This window comes from Lissotriton helveticus, chromosome 7 (assembly GCF_964261635.1).
Source record: "Lissotriton helveticus chromosome 7, aLisHel1.1, whole genome shotgun sequence".
Classification (NCBI taxonomy): domain Eukaryota; kingdom Metazoa; phylum Chordata; class Amphibia; order Caudata; family Salamandridae; genus Lissotriton; species Lissotriton helveticus.
The window spans coordinates 382,252,474-382,272,318 of NC_136068.1; the positions used below are offsets into that span (position 1 = coordinate 382,252,474).

General features: G+C 45.7%; 2 protein-coding genes across 5 annotated transcripts in view; one reads left to right on the plus strand and one right to left on the minus strand.

Annotated features, from left to right (window-relative positions):
* LOC144768495 (protein MTSS 1-like) overlaps positions 1 to 19,845 on the plus strand; it is a 563,908-nt gene that overhangs the window by 509,427 nt on the left and 34,636 nt on the right. For all 4 annotated transcript variants that reach the window (XM_078652201.1, XM_078652202.1, XM_078652203.1 and 1 more), the window contains one exon: positions 8,432 to 8,582. In XM_078652201.1, coding sequence (XP_078508327.1) covers positions 8,432 to 8,582 — 151 coding nt within the window. The remainder of the gene's footprint in view (positions 1 to 8,431; positions 8,583 to 19,845) is intronic.
* ERGIC3 (ERGIC and golgi 3) overlaps positions 1 to 19,845 on the minus strand; it is a 476,385-nt gene that overhangs the window by 44,159 nt on the left and 412,381 nt on the right. The window lies entirely within an intron of this gene.

Genomic DNA, 19,845 nt, shown 5'->3' on the forward strand with positions numbered 1-19,845 from the left:
CACCACACAGAAGTTTTGAAATGGAGATTTTAGATAATCTAGAAGCTAAATTATTTAAGAAGAAAGCTAGGCCAGCTAGGTTTGATTCCCTTCGGTTATGGCGTAAAGAGGCCAAGCAGAAAGAAATCAAACAGCTTAAGAAGAATCGAAAAGAGGGTATCATTCCGATAATGCAAGTCGTGCAGCAATGTCAGCGGGATAAAGTAGAAAAAGAGATAGAAATTTCCACCAGACTGCATCATATGAAGGTGGATAAATGTTATCCGGTTTTATCGTCTAGTTCTGATAAAAAGAACGAAGACGCGAAAGAAGCGAAAGAGGATCCTTTGCTAGCATTTATTGAAATCACCACCTCCTTATGCACAGGATACTACGGCTCCTATAGTTCCTCCTGTTGTCCCTCCCGTTATTCAAGCGGCTGCTGCTCAACCCGTTGTTGGTCCTGTGTTTGTCCCTCCAACTACTCCTATTCTAACTGCTCCTTTGCCTGTACCTCCTCAGCCTCTAGTTTCTGCTACTCCAACTACCTTGACTACCCCCGCTGTTCCTACTTTCACTTCTAATGTTGTTGCTCCTGTTCTTCTTTCTTCTTCTCCTTCTGTTCGTAACCGTATCCCTAATACTGTTGCTACCCTCTATTCACCACTCCTTGGGAAGTTATTTCCATCCGATATTTCTGAAACTCCCCAGAGACGAAGTCAAATCCCTGGTGGAAGGGAGAGTGCAACGTTAGCGAATATGGCGCGTAGGTGGATAAGACACCCTGCTAACTACCCTCCACGCATGGTTTTCGACACGTTTTCTCAGTTTAATGAGCCTACGCAGAGATTCGTGTTCGAAGAAATGTGTAACTTTTTGAGAGAACAATGGTATAGTGATGATGTAGATGATGTACCGCCCGATATGATTGAACTTCAGAGTCAATTTTCGAACGGTACGATAGTAGGTGGAGAGGTACGACGTGCCTTAGAGCGATTGTTAGCCTATAGATCCACAGTGCCTCCTCGAGTGTCGTTTGATGACGACTCCGACAATTGGAAAGCGACTCCTGGTCAGTATCCTATGAGAGAGGTTCCGCCAGTATGGATGCCAGGTAATCCTGGTGGAAATCCTGCGGTTCTGCCACATTTCCAAAGAGTTTGGATACACCTCCCATGGAAGCGATCAGAAGTCTTACAGGTGAAGCAGTCCTTGCCTGATCCACGCAAGAATCCGGCGGGTTATTATAAGGAGTTGTCTCAACTGGTAGACGCTACTATTATGAATCTTGCGGACATCGACATGCTGTTTGGCAATGTCGTACCACACCCGATTTGGGCGAAAATTCGCCAAGAAAACCATGCGAATGAGTTAGGCGGTGATTGGGCTGCAATAATAGCGGCCGATGGCCGACAAGTGGGTGGGGCTAAGCCTGAGCAGTTAATTACGGATCTGCCCCAAAGAATCATTACGTTCATGAAAACGATTATGCCAGCGATGAGGGTGAACTGGGATAAATTAGCAGCTTGTAAGCAAAAGAAGGACGAGAGTGTCTCCGATTTCTTTACCAGATTCGAAGAGGCATTTGTCGATCATAGTGGTCAGGATATGGGCACCGAGGGAGGCCAACGGTTATTTGTTGATAAATTTGTATTGAATTTGTTGCCTGAGCTATGCAACAAATTGAAAAATTCAGAAAGTGCTTGGCCGGTTTCAACTACTGCTCAAATATTAGCGACAGCTCAATATTATGAGAATAGGGAAAAGGAAGAAAGTGATCGTTCAGACAAGAAAACGAAGGAGCTTAAAACTAAGGTTTTGTTACAGCAAGCGTATCCTCCACGTTCAAATCAAAATGATTCGCAACAGCAATATCGACCACAATTCCAATCTTCCAGGATGCAATCCCGATCTGACTTCTCCGACTTTAGATCTGCGCTTGGGTATAATCAGTGTGCATATTGTAGAAGAGAGGGCCATATAAAATATGATTGTCCAGCTTTGCGTGACCGGCTTAACGGTGTGTCGGCACGAGGGGGTCGTGGTGGTCCTCAACAAGCACCCCGAGGTAGAGGCCGCGGTGCCCCTCAAAACCAAAATCATGAGCGCCCTCATACCCCATCAGACGCGAATAATTATTTTGACCAACGAAATGTGAGGATTATTACGTCGAACATGAGATTGATGCAGGTAACCACTACTAGGACAGCCACCGACAGAGAGAGGGAGTAGTATCAGTTCCGGTTGATCAGAGTGGGCCTTACGTCGCAGTTGCTACATCTGGCATAGTTGAGCCTTTTCTGTTAGACACTGGTGCGACGAAAAGTTCCATCATGCATTCGAAACTCCCTGGCGCACCTTTGTCCGGCTTAACAAATGTTTCCATTGGATTCTCTGGCGCCCCTGTTAGCAATCCTGTCTCTAGCCCTCTGTCCCTTACGATTGGTCCTCATGAGCTAGAGGCCCCATTGATTTTATCTACTGGTTGTGGTGAGAATCTTTTGGGCTTGGATTTGTTAAAACGGTTATATGCGACTTTGTACTGCTCTCCTGCGGGAGTGGAGCTTACATTAGGTCAGAGAGCGATCTCTCCTATGTACTTATCAATTGATAAGTTCCCACCGGAATTGAGTTCCCTTCCTGCGTCGTTATGGGCTACGGGTCCCAATGATGTAGGCTTATTGAACATCCCACCTTATGTGGTTCAGTTGAAATCGAATGTGCGTTTCCCACGTATACCACAGTATCGTATCTCTTTTGATGGTGAGCGAGCACTATTAGCGATCATTTATGACCTGATCGAAAAGGATGTCATTGAAGAAACTCGAGGCAATGTGTGTAATAGTCCTGTGTTACCGATTTTGAAACGCACAGATCCAACTAAACCTCCTGTGTACCGCTTTGTAATTGATTTACGAGAAGTAAATAAAATCGTGATTCCCCAGTTTCCTGTGGTGCCTGACATCACGGCTTTGTTGACCCTGATTCCGGCTTCTGCCTCCTGGTTCACGGTAATCGATCTAAAGAATGCTTTCTTTAGTATTCCGATCGCTGAGGAAAGCAGAGACCTATTCGGATTTTCACTGGGTGGTCGCAGTTTTAGATTTAAACGCGCACCACAGGGCTACTGTGAGAGTCCATCGATCTATAGCCAAGCACTTAAAAGTCAGCTTGATGCATTTGTGTTGCCGACAGGCGCAGCCTTAGTTCAATACGTTGACGACCTATTAGTGGCAGCTGATACAGAGGCTATTTGCAAAACCGCTACAGTATCATTGTTGCAGCACCTATGTGACTTACATCACAAGGTGTCACCTTCTAAGCTACAATATTGTTGTCAAGAAGTAACCTACTTAGGTCACTTACTGTCAAAGGATGGGAAAAGGTTGACCCCAGAGAGAATTGCAGCGATTGCTCGAATGACTGTGCCAAAGACTCAGAGAGATGTACGTGCCTTTCTAGGTATTACGTCATACTGCAGACAATGGATTCCAAATTTTTCATTGTCGGCGAAACCATTGATAGCCCTTACGTGCAAGGATGTTTCATCTCCTTTGCCATGGACTGAAGAGTGTCAGAAAAGTTTTTCTGAATTGCGTGATGCGTTGTGTTCGGCTCCTGTGTTGGGTACTCCTGATTACAATAAGCCGTTCACACTTTATGTTCACGAGAGGGACGGTTGTGCGTTGAGTGTTCTGACACAACAATTTGGCGACAAACAGCGTCCATGCGCATATTTTTCTTCAACCTTAGACCCAGTAGCTAGAGCCTTGCCGAGTTGTTTGAGAGCAACAGCGGCAGCTGCGGCGTCCATTCGACAGTCCGCAGGTCTGGTCATGGATAATATGCTCACAGTGATGGTCCCGCATGCAGTCGACACTCTCTTGAACCGAACGAAAACTCAACATTTGACGAGCGCAAGGTTGTCTGGATATGAGTTGACGTTATTGGCAAGTCACATACGGATAAAACGGTGTAATGTGTTGAATCCAGCAACGTTGTTGCCGATCGACATGGAATTAAGTGATGTAACACCACATGATTGCTATTTGAGAACTGAAGAGGAGACGAAGGGTCGTATTGACCTGAAAAACACTCCATTGGTAGATCCCGATGGTACCTTGTATGTGGATGGTTCATGTTTTAAGTTACTAAATGGTGATGTGACGACTGCGTATGCTGTAGTCACATTGAGTACGGTTGTGGAATCTGCGAGATTGAGTCAGAATTCGGCCCAAGCGGCTGAGTTGATCGCCTTGACGAGAGCGTGTGTGTTGTCCAGAGGGAAGCGGGTGAATGTGTTTACAGACAGCCAGTATGCTTTTGGTGTGGCGCATAGTTTTGGTCGATTGTGGAGAGAAAGAGGATTTTTGACGTCGCATGGTACGAAGATTCAGCACGGACAGCTTGTGAATGACCTTTTGGACGCACTTACATTGCCTAAAGAGGTGGCAATAATCAAATGTAGTGCGCATCGGAAGGTGACGGATGATGTTGGTCGCGGTAATGCGTTTGCGGATGAGATTGCGAAGGAGACGGCTAGAGATATGACAAATCGAATGTATGTTGCGAGTTCAGTAAGATGGCCAGCGGAGACTAGTATGTGTGAGGACACAGTTGAGAGTGTGAAGAAGATACAGAATGAAGCTACTGAGATGGAAAAGACTCAGTGGAAAGAAAGTACGGGAAAGTTAGACGAGAATGGATGTTGGGTTGATTTGTCGGAAAAGCAGAGATGGATGTTACCAGATGCATACGTGCTTGCTGTTGTTACTATGGCTCATGGTACATCACACATTAATACGAAAGGCATATGTAAGTTGCTGTCGCCCGTATGGAAGAATGATGGAATTACTAAATGTGCGGAGAGAGTGGTTAAAAATTGCATGGTATGTTTGATGTATAATCCTGGCAAGGGCACCCCCACTCCACGTGGTCATTTTGCTCCTCCCACATGTCCCTTTGAAATTATTCAGTTAGACTTTATCCACATTGAGAGATGCAATAATTTGAAGTTCGTCTTGGTTGTAGTTTGTGCGTTCTCCAGATGGATTGAGGCTTACCCCCTAAAGGATAATACTGCCCTGTCCACAGCAAAGGTTCTACTCAAAGAATATTTCCCCAGGTATGGAATGCCGCGGATTGTATGGTCAGATAACGGAAGTGAGTTTGTGGGAAGTGTAATGAAGAGTGTATGTCGTGGTCTTGGCATAAATCAGAAGTTTCATAGTGCTAATCATCCTCAGTCTGCGGGTTTAGTGGAAAGATATAATGGCACTCTGAAACTGAAACTTGCCAAAATCCAGGCAACGACTGGTCTATCATGGCCCGACGCTTTGCCTTTAGCTCTTTTATCGACCAGGGCGACTGTGCACTCTCGAGTAGGGCTCAGCCCATATGAGATTGTGTTCGGCCGTCCTGCGAACATTTGGGGAGTCCCGAGGCCTAAAGAATTTGATAGACTTGAATATCCAATGTTAATTGACTATCTCTATGATCTGACTGCTAAATCAGATCCACATCTCTCAATCAATTAGTGGTTCAGCGAAGTCGTACGGTGTCCTGGGGCGACCGCTGCTTTTCTATCGCGGCCCCTAGACTTTGGAACACCCTACCTAATCATATAAAAACAAGCCCCACACTTCTTCAGTTTAGAAAAAACCTGAAAACATGGTTATTCAATCAGTGATTCTTTTCCGTACTTCTGTTCATGGTGAGACATTGATGCACTTTTAGCGCCGAGACGCCCAAGGGTAATTGTATGCGCTCTATAAATGCCATTAAAAAAAAAAAAGAAAAAAAAAAAAACAGGTCTTTGAGGCTCTACCGGCACAAACAGAGGGTCCTGGTCATCGGCTCCAACCAGGTGATTGGGTTCTTACCCGCAACTTTGGACGAAAACGAAATCTTGAGCCAAGGTTCGTGGGACCTTACCAGGTGTTGCTGGCAACGAGGACTGCGGTTCGGCTGGAAGGGAGAAAACATTGGGTGCATGCCACCCACACCAAGAGAGTTCCGCTCCCATTGCCAGCGGATAGTTGGATCAGAAAAGGATTCGGCTCGTCTGAAACTTATGTCCCCCTAAGTTACGTGCCGTTTAGTGACGCGCAGCTTGTAGGAGATAACACAGTAAGACCCGACACCCCTGTTGAACCATCCGAAGTTAACCCTCTTTCAGCAGCATTGGAGAATTCAAGTTCTGAACAATTGCGTGGACAATCGAACACTCTTTTGCCGTCTGATCCACTGTTTGAAGAGCAGACTCGCCCCGGAAGAAGTCGATATTTTCTTCGACCGCGCTAACAGACTATGAGTGGGAGTGGTTACTCTGTCTGGGGAAGAGTAGTGCAGGTGTTTACGGACAACACCACCGCCATGTGGTACTGCAACAAACAAGGCGGGATGGGGTCATGGACCCTATGTCAAGAGGCCCTCTGCCTCTGGACGTGGCTGAAACATCCGGGTGTATCCAAGGTGGTTCAACACCTGACAGGTTCGCTGAACGCCAGGGTGGACGAACTCAGCCGCAGGTGCATTATGGATCACGAATGGTGAGTTCACTCGGAGATGGTGCAAGGTCTCTTTAAACAGTGGGGAGAGCCTTGGTTAGATTTATTCGCCACCGAAGAGAATGTGCAATGTCAGCAATGCTGTGCTTTAGAATTACCAAGGCGGCACTCGCTCGGTGGCGCATTTCGCCGTGAGTGGAGTTGCAGTCTGTTGTACGCCTTTCCGCCTATACCACTTCTGCCCAGAGTGCTGAAGATCAAGCACGACCGGATTGAGCGCGAAGAGTCTGGTATTTCGAGCTACTGCATCTAGCCATCGATCCTCTGATCCATCTGCCTCTTCGGGAGGATCTTTTGCCGCAGCAGCAGGGGACTGTCCTCCACCTGAACCTGTCCAGCCTCCACCTTCTTGCGTGGGGATTGAGCAGCGGCCGTTGACGTCATTCGACTTGCCTCCCGAACACTGTGATGGAATCATGGCAGCCCGGTGTCCCTCCAGTAAGACAATATACGCCTGCCAGTGGAACAAATTTGTGGTATGGTGCGCAGCAAATGCTGTGGCTCCCCTTTCTCTCTTTCTAAGGTTCTCTTGTTCCATCTTTCTTTGGCCCAGCAGGGCTCTGCTCTGGGCACTATCAAGGGCTATCTCTCGGCCATTTCTGCCTTTCTTAGGCTTCCTGATCAGCCTTCTCTCTTCAAGTCCCCGGTTGTAAATAGATTCTTAAAAGGCATTACTCATCTCTTTCCCTTCATAATGCCTCAGTGGGACTTGCCTACGTGGGCGGCAAGAAGGGTCGGGCCGTACACAAGCGAACCATCTCCAGATGGGTCGTTTTGTGTATTAAAGCCTGCTATTCTCTAGCAAGAAAGGAGCCTCTAGTGGGGGTGCACGCCCATTCCACCAGGGGACGGGAAGTCCCTCTGAATTACATTTGTCAGGCAGCTACTTGGGCATCGTTGCACACGTTTATTAAGCACTACTGACTGAACATCCAAGTCCGGAGAGATGGCTTCTTTCGCCGTTCTGTTCTCCAGGACTTTCTGGTGTGAATCTAGTTAGCCGTGCCACCGCCGGGGTTGTAATTGCTGGGGTATCTATTCTAAGGTAAGGAATCTGTAAGTAACTGTTTCTTTCAGATGAACAAGTTACTTACCTTGGGTAACGATATATCTGTAAAAAACATAGGTTAGTTATAGATTCCTTACCGCCCCACCCATCCTCCCTGTTCGGCAAACTGATTTCTAGGTTCAAGTACTTCCTTTCAGGGCCCTAGTTTTGTGCACCAGTGGTCAGTGTCTTGCATGGCTCTGCGTTTCTGCCGTGGAAAGTTGTGTACAGAATTGAGGTCTGCTCGCGAGGGCGGCGTCCAAGTAGCTACTGCAATGCCATTCCACCGACCACGATCCCAACAATGGATGCGGAGCCGACCGACGCCACTTTCTGACACGCAGAGGTACTGCTGACTTTCAGGGACCAGTCTGATGCCTGGGGGTAATTCTAAGGTCAGGAATCTATAAGTAACCTTTGTTTCTTACAGATATATTGTTACGGAAGGTAAGTAAATTGTCCGATTAAGCAAGTCCAGAATCCTGGGCCCTCACTAGGTGCATGTTAGCACTAAGTCACTTATTTTCCAAAATGTTGTCATGGTTTTAACAGTCCTTGGTCTTCATGTGATGAGGTTGTGGTCTGGTGGCGGCTCTGATATTAAGGAGCCTAAAAAAACAATGTCTTTCGAGAGACATGAGACATGATTACAGGAGCACATAGAGTTATAATGCAGGTTTTTTTTAAATTGTGAACTTAAGTTATCACTCCTACATAGTCTGTTGCTGCATAAACTTGACACATAAATTGATGATTTTTTAGTGGGCTAAACTGTAAGAGCTATGTATTAGGATGTCTACCCTGCTGTTGCGGTAATTATCGTTCTGTTTTGCAGACAAAATTTGCTCGGGACCACTTGGCCTTGGTCCTAAATCAAGGATTAAGCACAGAAATTCAGCACAGTAGAGATTCCCTCCATTGCTCCAGCGGATATAGTACACAGACCACCACCCCATCTTGCTCTGAAGACACCATTCCATCACATGGTAAGTATTTGAGCACAATCAATGATAAAGATCTTCAGAATTCCTCTGCACATTCCTATGGTGAACATCGGCAATGGCTCCAACAATGACGTGTTCCTTGTATGTGAATAATACTGAACTGTATTGTAAATGCATTTATGTATCGCTTACTACCCTTAAAGGTGCACTGAAACTCTTTGCAGCCAATAGCATGCTACCCCAGGACCTGGGGTTAATAATTAGTCAAGTGTAATTGCTGGTCACTGGGATTAGTCTGGTGCTTTCAAGGAAACCATTCCATTCATTCTTTTTTTTATAGCTGATTAAATTAGTAGGAGTTGAAAATGATGATTAGAGGGAGTTTATAGACATGACTGGTGGGACAGGTAGGCTAGAGGAGATTGGGTATTGGTAGGTTGCAGGGATAAGGTTTTATGGAAGGAGAGGGTGTAATCTGTGAAATGAGTTGTGGTAATTTGCAGAAATGCAATTATAGAAATTAAAGTTGAGAGACACTCCTCCTAGAATATAGAAAAAAATCATTTGTACTTTGTAGATTTAATTTGCTTTTGCCACTTGTATGCTCTGCTTACTTCTTGTATATGATACGCTACTAAGAGTATCCTTGAAGTTCATTTTAAAGTGCTCTTACAATTTTGTGAGTATGTATTAATTTGTTCAGTAATCTTTATGATAGCTTCAGAAAATAAAGTTAAAAGGTATAGGGAGGTGATACCAAGTGCAAGATGGTGGCAGACATTTTGCGCCTGGTCTCTGTTACCACTGCTGATTGAAAGCCGAGGCACTGCCAGGAAGAACACAACCTCTGGCAAATGAGTGGGTGGAGGTGGCGAAGCAGCAGAGCAGCATGGGGACAGAGCAGCCTTATCTAAAACCCAAGATGGCAGTGCCCTCAGGGCTTGCCAGAGGGGATCGTGAACCCCAGTGCTGACACCAGCTTAGAGTGAACCAGAAGCTGACAATAGTCCAGGACAGTGAGAGACGGCGAGAGGAAGAGCAATACCCAAAGTCATCTGCTGAGTTGAGAAAGGCAGGAAGAAACAGACGACAGATCGCTGGCTGGCGGCACTGATGTGGACTACAAAATGAATGTACCTGCGGAGGCCACTTCACATATTAGGGACCCTATATGTATGTAATCTAGAACTTGGTCCATTAAGGGGAGGCAACTGGAGAACTAGTGATGTGGTAGGCATCATGAAATTTCAATAGTGTAGGATCAAGGTTTGAACTGCGTGAGAGGTGCCAGAAGTGACGGCTAGCCTACAAGTGACCAAGAAACAGGAACTGTACTTCGGCGTAAGTGGCTTTAATGGAAAAAGTAGTCCCTGCATGACCACTGAAGAATAGGGCTTCTGGAAGCATACAAATGTGGCGCTGGGACTCTTTCACTTGACACAGATTTACCTCTTGTGTTTTATAGAGTGGTAGCCAGATAGATGCCCTTGTATTTTACTGTACTGGTAACCCTTTTAACAGAGTCAATTCAGCAATTGATTGTTTTGTCCTTAGGCTCCATATAAGCTTGAAACACTTCATTTTTCAAATAAATTTTAAAGCCTCAGATCCAAGGTCGATCTGTAATTCCTCTAGTAAGATTACAACGTAGGATATAATCCGAGAACCTGGTAAACTTAAACACATCTACTCCAATATGTGTGTATGTACTAATGCTTCAGGCCAATGATTAAAGCGTAAGGGCAAACAATTGCGGGGACCACGCAGCCATGTCTGGCCCCCTCCCCTTCTTAGAATCCATCCAGAGAAACCACCATTCAGGCACACCCATATCTTTGGTGTTTGCTATCCTGCTGTGGTACAATAGAGAAAGCTCTGGTTGGATCCTGTTGCATTCAACACTTCAGTGAAGACGCCCCAGGAAACGCAATTGAACACCTTCTCAGCATCGAGCGTCAAAAGCACTGAATTACTCCCTCCCCTCTGACGTATATCAAAAATATGCAATGCCTTTTTTTGTCTCAATCTACCTGTCTTGGATAAAGTGCCCTTGGCAACTAAGGACTGTATCACTCCATGCACTCTTGGTGGTAGAATCGAGATCAATGATTTGGTGGCAATATATAGCAATGCAATGTGTTTATAGGACGTGCAGTCTGTGGGCGTTTTTTTGAATTAAGAATAAATTATAATGTGGTTTTGGTCATAATCTAGTCACCACCACTCTCGGAGTCTTTCTTAAATACCTTTAAGAATATCTGTAGTAATTCCGGCACAAACATTTTATAAACGCCATTAGAATAGCTGTCCGAGCCATGTGCCTTGGACGATATGAGGCATTTGATGGGCATCTAAATGTCCTCTTTGGTTATTGTTGCCTCAAGGAGTTCCTCGTCCGATGCACTCATTTACGTGAGGGGTTCCCTTTTTTAGGTCTCACCTACATTGCAAAACATACAGGGGGGTTACAGAACACATTGCTTACCCTTGGATGCTTTATTGCCCCCCATTTGTTTGCTTATTCAATTAAATAGCTTGCTTTCCTTTTCTTGTGTTAGTCGCAAACTTGGAGCAGAGCCTCATTACCATCCTTGTGGTGAGCTGACTTGTATCAATCCACTGCTCACTTTAAAGAAACGTCTGTTTTCTTTTTGGTTAAGCATTCCATGGGTGAGCATGTGTTCTCTAGCTCTCTTCCTTGTGCGCCACACTCCCTGGCAAATGCCACCCCCCCTATGTGCCATGTTACTCTCTTGTGTGGTCCCTGACTCCTTATTGCTCTCTCCCTCAAATGCTGCTCTTCCTCCTCCTCTGACCATTTTCTGTTGCTCCCCTCGCTCTTTCTTTGCTGTCCCACCTCTTCCAGTAATTCAAATGATGTATTTCTGTACTTTAGTGGCCAGCAGCTATCATTTGCTGCTGGGCCACTCCACACTGCCCTTTGTATTAAAAAAAAATGCATTTAAGTGCAGCTGATTTTTTTTAGGTCGAGCTAGAGTGCCCATGCGAAGCATGCGTCTAGCTCGACAACTATTGTTTTCAGTCTCCTGGGAATCTGAGACCGCGTTCGGCCACACGCTTCTGCTGTCTCAGATTTGTCCTCGTGAGCGCGCTTTTGCTGCTGGCTGCTGGCTGCTTGCTGTATGTGCGCTGTTTCGCTAGAAAGTGGCGTTATGCTATGCTAGGCAGACAGACACTCGCGTACACACCCCCTCTCCCCCCCCCCCCACCAACCAGTCATCGGGCTCTTTTAACACACACACACACACACACACACACACACACGCATACACACACGCGCGCACACACAGACACGCGCGCGCACATCCCCCTCACACCCCACTCACCAGGTTTTTCTTGCGTGTCCCTCGGCAGCCAGCGGGTCATTCTGGTTAACAGGCGGGGGCCACGGGGCTCTCCACAAGCATGGGAGCGCCGCTAGCTGAGACGGAAATCTTCCGGCGGGCACAGGAGCGCGGGGTAGGCTCCCGTCTGCTTCCTGTATTTGTCCAGCAACGCCCCCGTCCCAACATAGGTTGCCTGGCTTCCTGTTGAAGCCGGGCTGCGGTGGTGAGTTTGCTTGTTTATTTTAGCAAATAGTGCATTTTGCTGCACAATATGTACTGAAATACCATGAATTCAGGTTGAGGAATTAACACAATATTCCACTATTTGTATGGCGTAGTAAGAAAACCCGATCTTCTAGATATGTTTTCGCTTCCCTAAAAAATAAAAGAAAATTATGCACTTAACAAAAATTGTTCCCTCCCCCCCAAAAATTAATCCAATCTAAAATACGTAGTTGATGTAAGGAGCATATAAAATGTATTTTCATAAACCCGTCATTCCTCATACCATCTTTCTACACTATTATATTACATTGTTTTTATGCTGCCGCTTCCAAGCAAACCTCACAATCTGTCCTCAGCGCCCAAACTTGCATGGGTTTTCCAGGTGCTATTATGGAACTGTTCTAGAAGTTACTTCGATGTTACAAGTTCGGAGAGCGGACCAGTTACAGAATAAGGCTTCAGACCCTACAGTGAGAGCTAAAATATCTGCTGTAAATATACATTTGGAAATGCAATGATACTGTCCCCGGACATCAGCTTTTCAGTTTGTGAAAATACACAATTTATTATCAAATACCATCTTTTTATTTAGCAAAAGTAAACAAAATTTTACAAACAAAAAACAACGCTTAGTTTCCATTATAAAAACACTGTTTGTTCTGACTACGCACATCTTTGCATTCCTGTGTGAAAACACAGATAAGAAGCTTGAGAAGGGCTCCTGGTTTATTGTATCAGGCCAGTGGCAGGAGAACCTACGGCTGTAAATCCTTCGCAGTTTTATTGTCTCCAAGCAGCAGGTCATGAATCAACAGCCTTGATGTGCATTTGCTGTAAAGCACTGACCTTACGAGGCAGGGTTGGTTTCCGCGATTCTTAGTCACCGGGCAATCAGCGCGTGCTCTTTGGGGACAGGGGGTTTCTAACATGTTAATCAAGCCTTGAACATGCCATGCCCACTTCTCATAAGGTAGTCACTCTCACATGCACTGGGTTCACTTTATCTGCAGGAACGGATACAGTGGCTTGTGAAAGTTATGCTTAGGATTTACTGGTGAACAGTTTTTTATATGTAAAATAATGCAGCTCACAAAGTGATAAACACTATTGGTTAGAATCGATGGGACAGCTAGGTTTGCTCTGCCAAACCACTGCAATTTCCCTTACTGAAAACATCAACAGCTGCTATTGTTTTCAAAGGTGCTCAAAATGTCTGAAATCGCCCTCGCTCTGTCTGTCGCCCTTGCTCTGTCTGTCGCCCTTGCTCTGTCTGTCGCCCTTGCTCTGTCTGTCGCCCTCGCTCTGTCTGTCGCCCTCGCTCTGTCTGTCGCCCTCGCTCTGTCTGTCGCCCTCGCTCTGTCTGTCGCCCTCGCTCTGTCTGTCGCCCTCGCTCTGTCTGTCGCCCTCGCTCTGTCTGTCGCCCTCGCTCTGTCTGTCGCCCTCGCTCTGTCTGTCGCCCTCGCTCTGTCTGTCGCCCTCGCTCTGTCTGTCGCCCTCGCTCTGTCTGTCGCCCTCGCTCTGTGTCTGTCGCCCTCGCTCTGTGTCTGTCGCCCTCGCTCTGTGTCTGTCGCCCTCGCTCTGTGTCTGTCGCCCTCGCTCTGTGTCTGTCGCCCTCGCTCTGTGTCTGTCGCCCTCGCTCTGTGTCTGTCGCCCTCGCTCTGTGTCTGTCGCCCTCGCTCTGTGTCTGTCGCCCTCACTCTGTGTCTGTCGCCCTCGCTCTGTGTCTGTCGCCCTCGCTCTGTGTCTGTCGCCCTCGCTCTGTGTCTGTCGCCCTCGCTCTGTGTCTGTCGCCCTCGCTCTGTCTGTCGCCCTGTCTGTCGTCCTCTCTATCGCCCTCTCTATCGCATTCACTCTTATCTATCTATCGCATTCACTCTTATCTATCTATCGCATCACCACAGCATCACTCGGGGGCACCACAACATCACTATGCGCTTCCACAGCATCACTGAACGCCACAGCATCACTGAACGCCGCCACAGCATCAATCTGTGCAACCATTCAACAACAGCTGGTTCAAATATGTTCTCTCAATGTTTCAAGCTTTATTACAAATGGCACAAAAAGGTGTTAATATTTCATTGCTGTTCTAGGATTTTCGTCACAATAAAATACACTGAACATAATCTTCACAAACGTTATTTACAAAAGTTTAAGCTATTGCCATTATAAATTACAATCACTTTTATTTAAGAATTAATTATTTAAAAAAATTAAAAGCCATTGTTATTTGTAATATCAATACATCTAAGTCACGTAAATACAAAACATGTTGCATTACAAATGCTATAGGTGTCACATTTGCGAAAGTTATAACTATTGGCATTGTAAATGACAAAGCTATAAATTGAGCTATTTTCAAAAATAACACATAAATAAAAAAGTTGTCATTTACAAGACCAATAGCTCAAAATGTCCTAATGCAAGACCTATTGCATTGCAAATGCTTGTTTTTTTATTTACTGATTAAAGTGGCTTGTGCCATCTTGGATAAGTAAATAAAATGACCACTGCATCTTTCAGTGGGCACACATGCTGCATAGTGGCACATACATACCCAGAAAATCAGAAGGTTTCTTCAGAATGCCTTTTTTTCTTATTTGTTTTTTAAGCATTTTGGTTTTCCCAATGTTGTACAGCATCTGCAAAGCCAATCGGTTAATAAGGCAAAACCTATTGGCTTTGCCAATGCTTGTGTCAATTTATGAACCGGTATGTTACTTCTGTTGTGTGTGATTTTTTTTTTTTTAGATGATTGCAATGATTCCCAGTTCTGAATATAACAGTGCAGTAATACTCCTTTGTGGGGGAGCCCTAGCACCATCATTCTCACACCATGGTCAGTGTTAAATTCTATAGCTATTGTGATGTAAAGTTTCAACTCTATTAAGGACACAGAGGAAGAGATTATACTTTTCCTCTTCATTTATATTAGCTAACCAGCCATGAACATTATTTAACAATCAAGCGAAGGAATACAACTCCCATGAGTCGAAGTAAAAGTCAAATTCCACCAATCATATTGCTCTGTCCCCACGTAAGAACATCCCCAAGGATGCTCTTTTCTCAAGTGAACTTTCCATCACTGGTAAGCTTGTTTCTGTTCAGCACCTATTAAATAAAGAGACCTCATGACAAATACTTCCTGGAGATCATCTAAATGTCTGTACAATGCCATTAACCTCACAAAACCATCTTAAATGTGCACTTAATCCCATTTCATAAAATTACCATTGATTAACACCTTCACTGCGGCGGCTATTCCGCCGCAGTGCTAACGGTTTTCGGCGGCCGCGCGGCGGCCGCATGCTCGTGACGGAGCCGCTCCGTCACGAGCGTCGGTTGAGCTGTGCTCGTGACGGAGCGGTTCCGTCACGGCCCGCCCCGCTCAATAGAACCTTCAGCGCAGGCGCGGAATTCGCGCCGCGCATGATCGTTCTATCGAGCTGGGCGGGCCGTGACGGAACCGCTCCGTCATCAGCACAGCTCAACCGACGCTGATGACGGAGCGGTTCCGTCATCAGCGCCGAAGGGGTTAAAGTTCTACTTAGGTCAAACGTAGTCCAATGAACTATCTCTCAAGGGTAGGGAGAACAAGTGTGTCTTCATCTGGGTAGGATAATTCTCTCCTCCGCATCCTTAAAAAGTTGATACTTTGTCAGAATTTCTTGGAAATGTTAATTTCTATGTTAGGACTGGAGGCTTAGCTTATGCTTGTTTACATCTTACTTACCACCAATGAAGCCATGCCCATCACTGGCTTAAAATAGAATATTTTAAATGTGGAGTCCGATGACCACTCAGCCGCTTGCAGAATGTCCTCCAAACCCCTATAGTAACAGAGCTTTTGGCTGGTAATGCAAACATATTTGTTTTACCAGTGGCAAGACTGTATTCCCTGGCATGCGCTGAACAACTGATGGACCCAAGGCGCCCCATCCCTGCGCTCTTGATTATACACAAGTGAACCCCCCCAAAAAACTGCAGTGACTTGACCTTTGACACTTAGCCCACTGAGTGTACCCAGTTCAGTGAACCTCTTCTCACATCTGACCACTGCCCACGCATTGACATGGGAATCAGTTCGCGGTGACGCAGGCTAAAGGGGCTCGAGTCTCCTATCACATGTGTACTCACAGAGCAGTTGTAATTGTTGTTCCTATTACACATCACATTTAAACAAGGAGACACAGAGGTCCCCGGATTATGCGTCCTAATTAAGAGCCATTAGACAGTAATATCTAAGTATAGACTCCCACAAGTGAGTCTTTCTACTCTTTTTGCATTTTGCACCACCATAACCACTCCCACTCATTGTCACAGCGCACTGTGACACACGTTTTAGCAATTACGACTGACACCAGGCGGGAACTCGTATACATAAATACCGGCTTCCTGAGCACAGCCATACCTTAAGAATCCCATTCAGCAGGCCGCAGTAAGTACGAGAAGCGGGCAGATGACTTTGACGAAGTAAGTGAACATTGGAGTCCGGATACCTTATCTCACGGATACTGCAGGTACCGAACGTCCCTGTTGCCACAGGTGACAGTCACCCTTGAATATCTCTTTCTCTTTCTTCTTTTTTCCCCCGTCACACATACGGAGTGTGACTATAGGTCCTGCCCCACCCCCGCGGGATTCGTGTTGCCCTTGATGGAAACTTCATCGTAAGCATTTAACCTTCATTGACTTACGGAAAACCATCATAGTACCGGGCATATTTTCACTATACCCCATATTACTCAGTACCATAGATAGAGCGGTCACGCACAAGCGCCACATTTCTCTTCACGCTAATTTTTCCGCATATTGACCGGTTTAAGACGTTAAGACAAGTCACAAACCACCATGTGCGCTAATGAGAAGCTTCTTTAATAAATGTTCATGTGGTTGTATGTACTGTTTTGTCTTTTTCCTTTTCAGATGTTAAGCAACGACTGGAGGAAATCTTCTTTCTCCGCACCTTAGCAAGTGCAACACCACTTATGGTCACCATAATCATTTCTGACCATCATGCCCTTCACTAAAATACCTACACATAGGTCCTGACAAATGCCAGCATACGTCGCAGTCTGGCTGAATCATGTAGAATTTACCTCATATTACTGGATAGTAGAGACATAATTCACCTCTACACATATCCACCTCTTTTTTAAAGACTGCCAGAGGGTCCACCATTAAAACACTGATCTTTATTTAAAGGGACCCTTTGGACATCAGTTTTCAACCCACTTTAGTAGCTTCACTGCATACTCACCCCACTTAAAACCAGCTCCGCTGTAGATCAAGTGTCGTAGCACACTCGTGGTGCACTCTGCACCTAGGTTGGAACTCGATGATGAAGCATGCCACCAACTAGGTTGGTGGGTGGGGGTTTTCATAAAAAACGAATGTTTTTTTCCAAGTATGAACATTCAGCTTCCTGAGTGTGAGCTAGTTCTTCTGGATATTTACTGTACTCATCAGGGGAAGTGAACTAGCCCCCAAAGATACTTAGTCCTCTCTCTCTCTCATTTAATAATATACTAAATATACTAAATCTTTCTTATCCACCACTGATCAGGCAGGTAGCCAGTTGCCATGAACTGGTCCCCAGCAACCCAGATTGTCTTACGCAGTGTTCTACTCCTGAGAGTTTGGTGGTTCAGACTTCCAGCATCAAAGTAAATCCAAATAAATGCCCCACAACTCCTCCTGACAAGGAGTGAAAAAAGATTAAGTCTTTGTGGAAGTGAATGTTCTCTTCTGCCAACTTGGCATTGATGTCTGTTTATACGGTCTGCCTTTTAGTCTGTTATAGCCTTTGGGATATGGTAAGCGAGACCTTTCCAGTAGTTCCGGAGGAATTTCTGGCATCTGTGGCTCAAACCATTCTGGGTGGCACAGGTGCAGCCACATATATGTTCAGGTCTGGATGTTACTGATTGCTTGGAGCAAATGGTGGGGATTAGTATGGTGCTGCAGTGCCCTGGGTGGATGCAATCCACTGTCTTCTCCGGAGACCTGCAGGCATCTATCATGAATATGCCTTTTGATGGTCCCACCTATTGGGCAAAAAGGCCAATTCTGTACTCAAACACTTTAAAGAAAACAGAGCCACAGAATGTTCCTTGTGCCATTCTACCTCTGCCCAACAATAGCCTCATCAGTTTCAACCCTTCTAAGGTTACTCCCAGAGATTGGCAGACAGACTAATCGTGCCCCACCACCACTGCAACAGCCACATTAATCCTTTCATGGCTGATATTGCACATAGCAGATATTGCACATTTCAGCAGGAACAATGTTTTTCTCAGTTCCCCTCCACTGCGGTGTCTGCCGCCAAGCCATTTTTGGTGTAACTTAGTGGTACACAACTACCCTGTGGATAGCAAAATTAGACATTTTCTCCCTGGTTGGCAGCCCTTAACATTTGACAAATTGGGCCTCCAGGTCATCCAGCAGGTTTATGCCCTCTGGTTTCTTTTCAACCATCACAGCTTCCCCCCACATCAGAGTGGCTTTCAGAGGAGCACCTATCCATCTTGCTGGGAGAGGTGCGGGCTCCAATGAAAAAAGGGCCATCCAGGGGGGGTGCTAGTCTTCGGAAGTTGGGATGAGTTGTTTCTTCTGTTATTTCCTAATGCTGAAGATGAACTGAGAACTTTGGACTATTTTAGATATTTGCTCTCTCAGTACCTTCCTAGGGAAGAACAAGTTCAAAATGCTCAACAGGCCCAAGTTCTGTCTATCTAGAGCTGAACGGCTGAATGGTTGCCAAGGAATACCAGGACGCATACTTTCATATGCCTATCCTGCAGTCCCACACATGTTACCTGTGGCTCCAGGTCAGCCAGGAGCATTTTCAGTTTGCTGTACTACCCTTCGGCCTTAGCAGTACCTTTCGGGTGTTCACAAAAGTGATGTGATTGTCGCTGGCCATCTTTAAATGTGGGGGACATCAGGTTTCCTCCACCTCAGTGACTATTGAAGGCAAGCTTTCCACAGTCAGCCATATACTACCTCCAGATGATGGCGAACCTCCTGTCATCGTTGGGGTTCTTGATTAATAAACCATAGTCACACTAGACTCCTTTGCAGAGGATTCCTTTCATAGGAACTATTCTGCACATGGCGCTGTTCATTAAAGGTTGTCAGCCCTTTTGGCCTTCTTGCATTTTCCGGATCACCTGTCTGTTTTTAAATCACCCACTGGGATGGGGTTTATTAAAGGTCTGATATGTGTTCCTTCCCAAAGTGTTTCTGATGATACAGTGGAATTTAATTTTGTTCTAAGGTTCCTCTTGTGCATTCCCTTTGTTCCAGTGCACAGCTTCTGGTTGCATCTTCTGATGTAAAAACTATCTTACTCATTGTGATCGCTTCAGCTCGTTACATGAGTGAGATGCAGGACCACTCGGAGCAGCAACTGTACACCACCTTTTTCAAAGACAAACTGGTGTTGTGGAGTAAAGCAGCTGTTTTTGCCAAACATCATGACTCTTTTTCACATTGGGCAATCCATCACCCTTCCGAAAGTCTTTCTCCACCCTACCCTTTAAAAAAGAAAGAGACACTCCCCCTGTTGGACTCCAAAAGAGCCTTGAGCTTCTACCCCCTACCGCAGCAAGGACCAGGAGGTGGACGGTCAACTTTTCGTGGGATACATGGTGGCAAAAAAGAGTAAAGCGGTGCAGAAAATAACTTTGACTTGATAGATAGTCCTCTGCATTGAGATCTGCTGTGCTTTG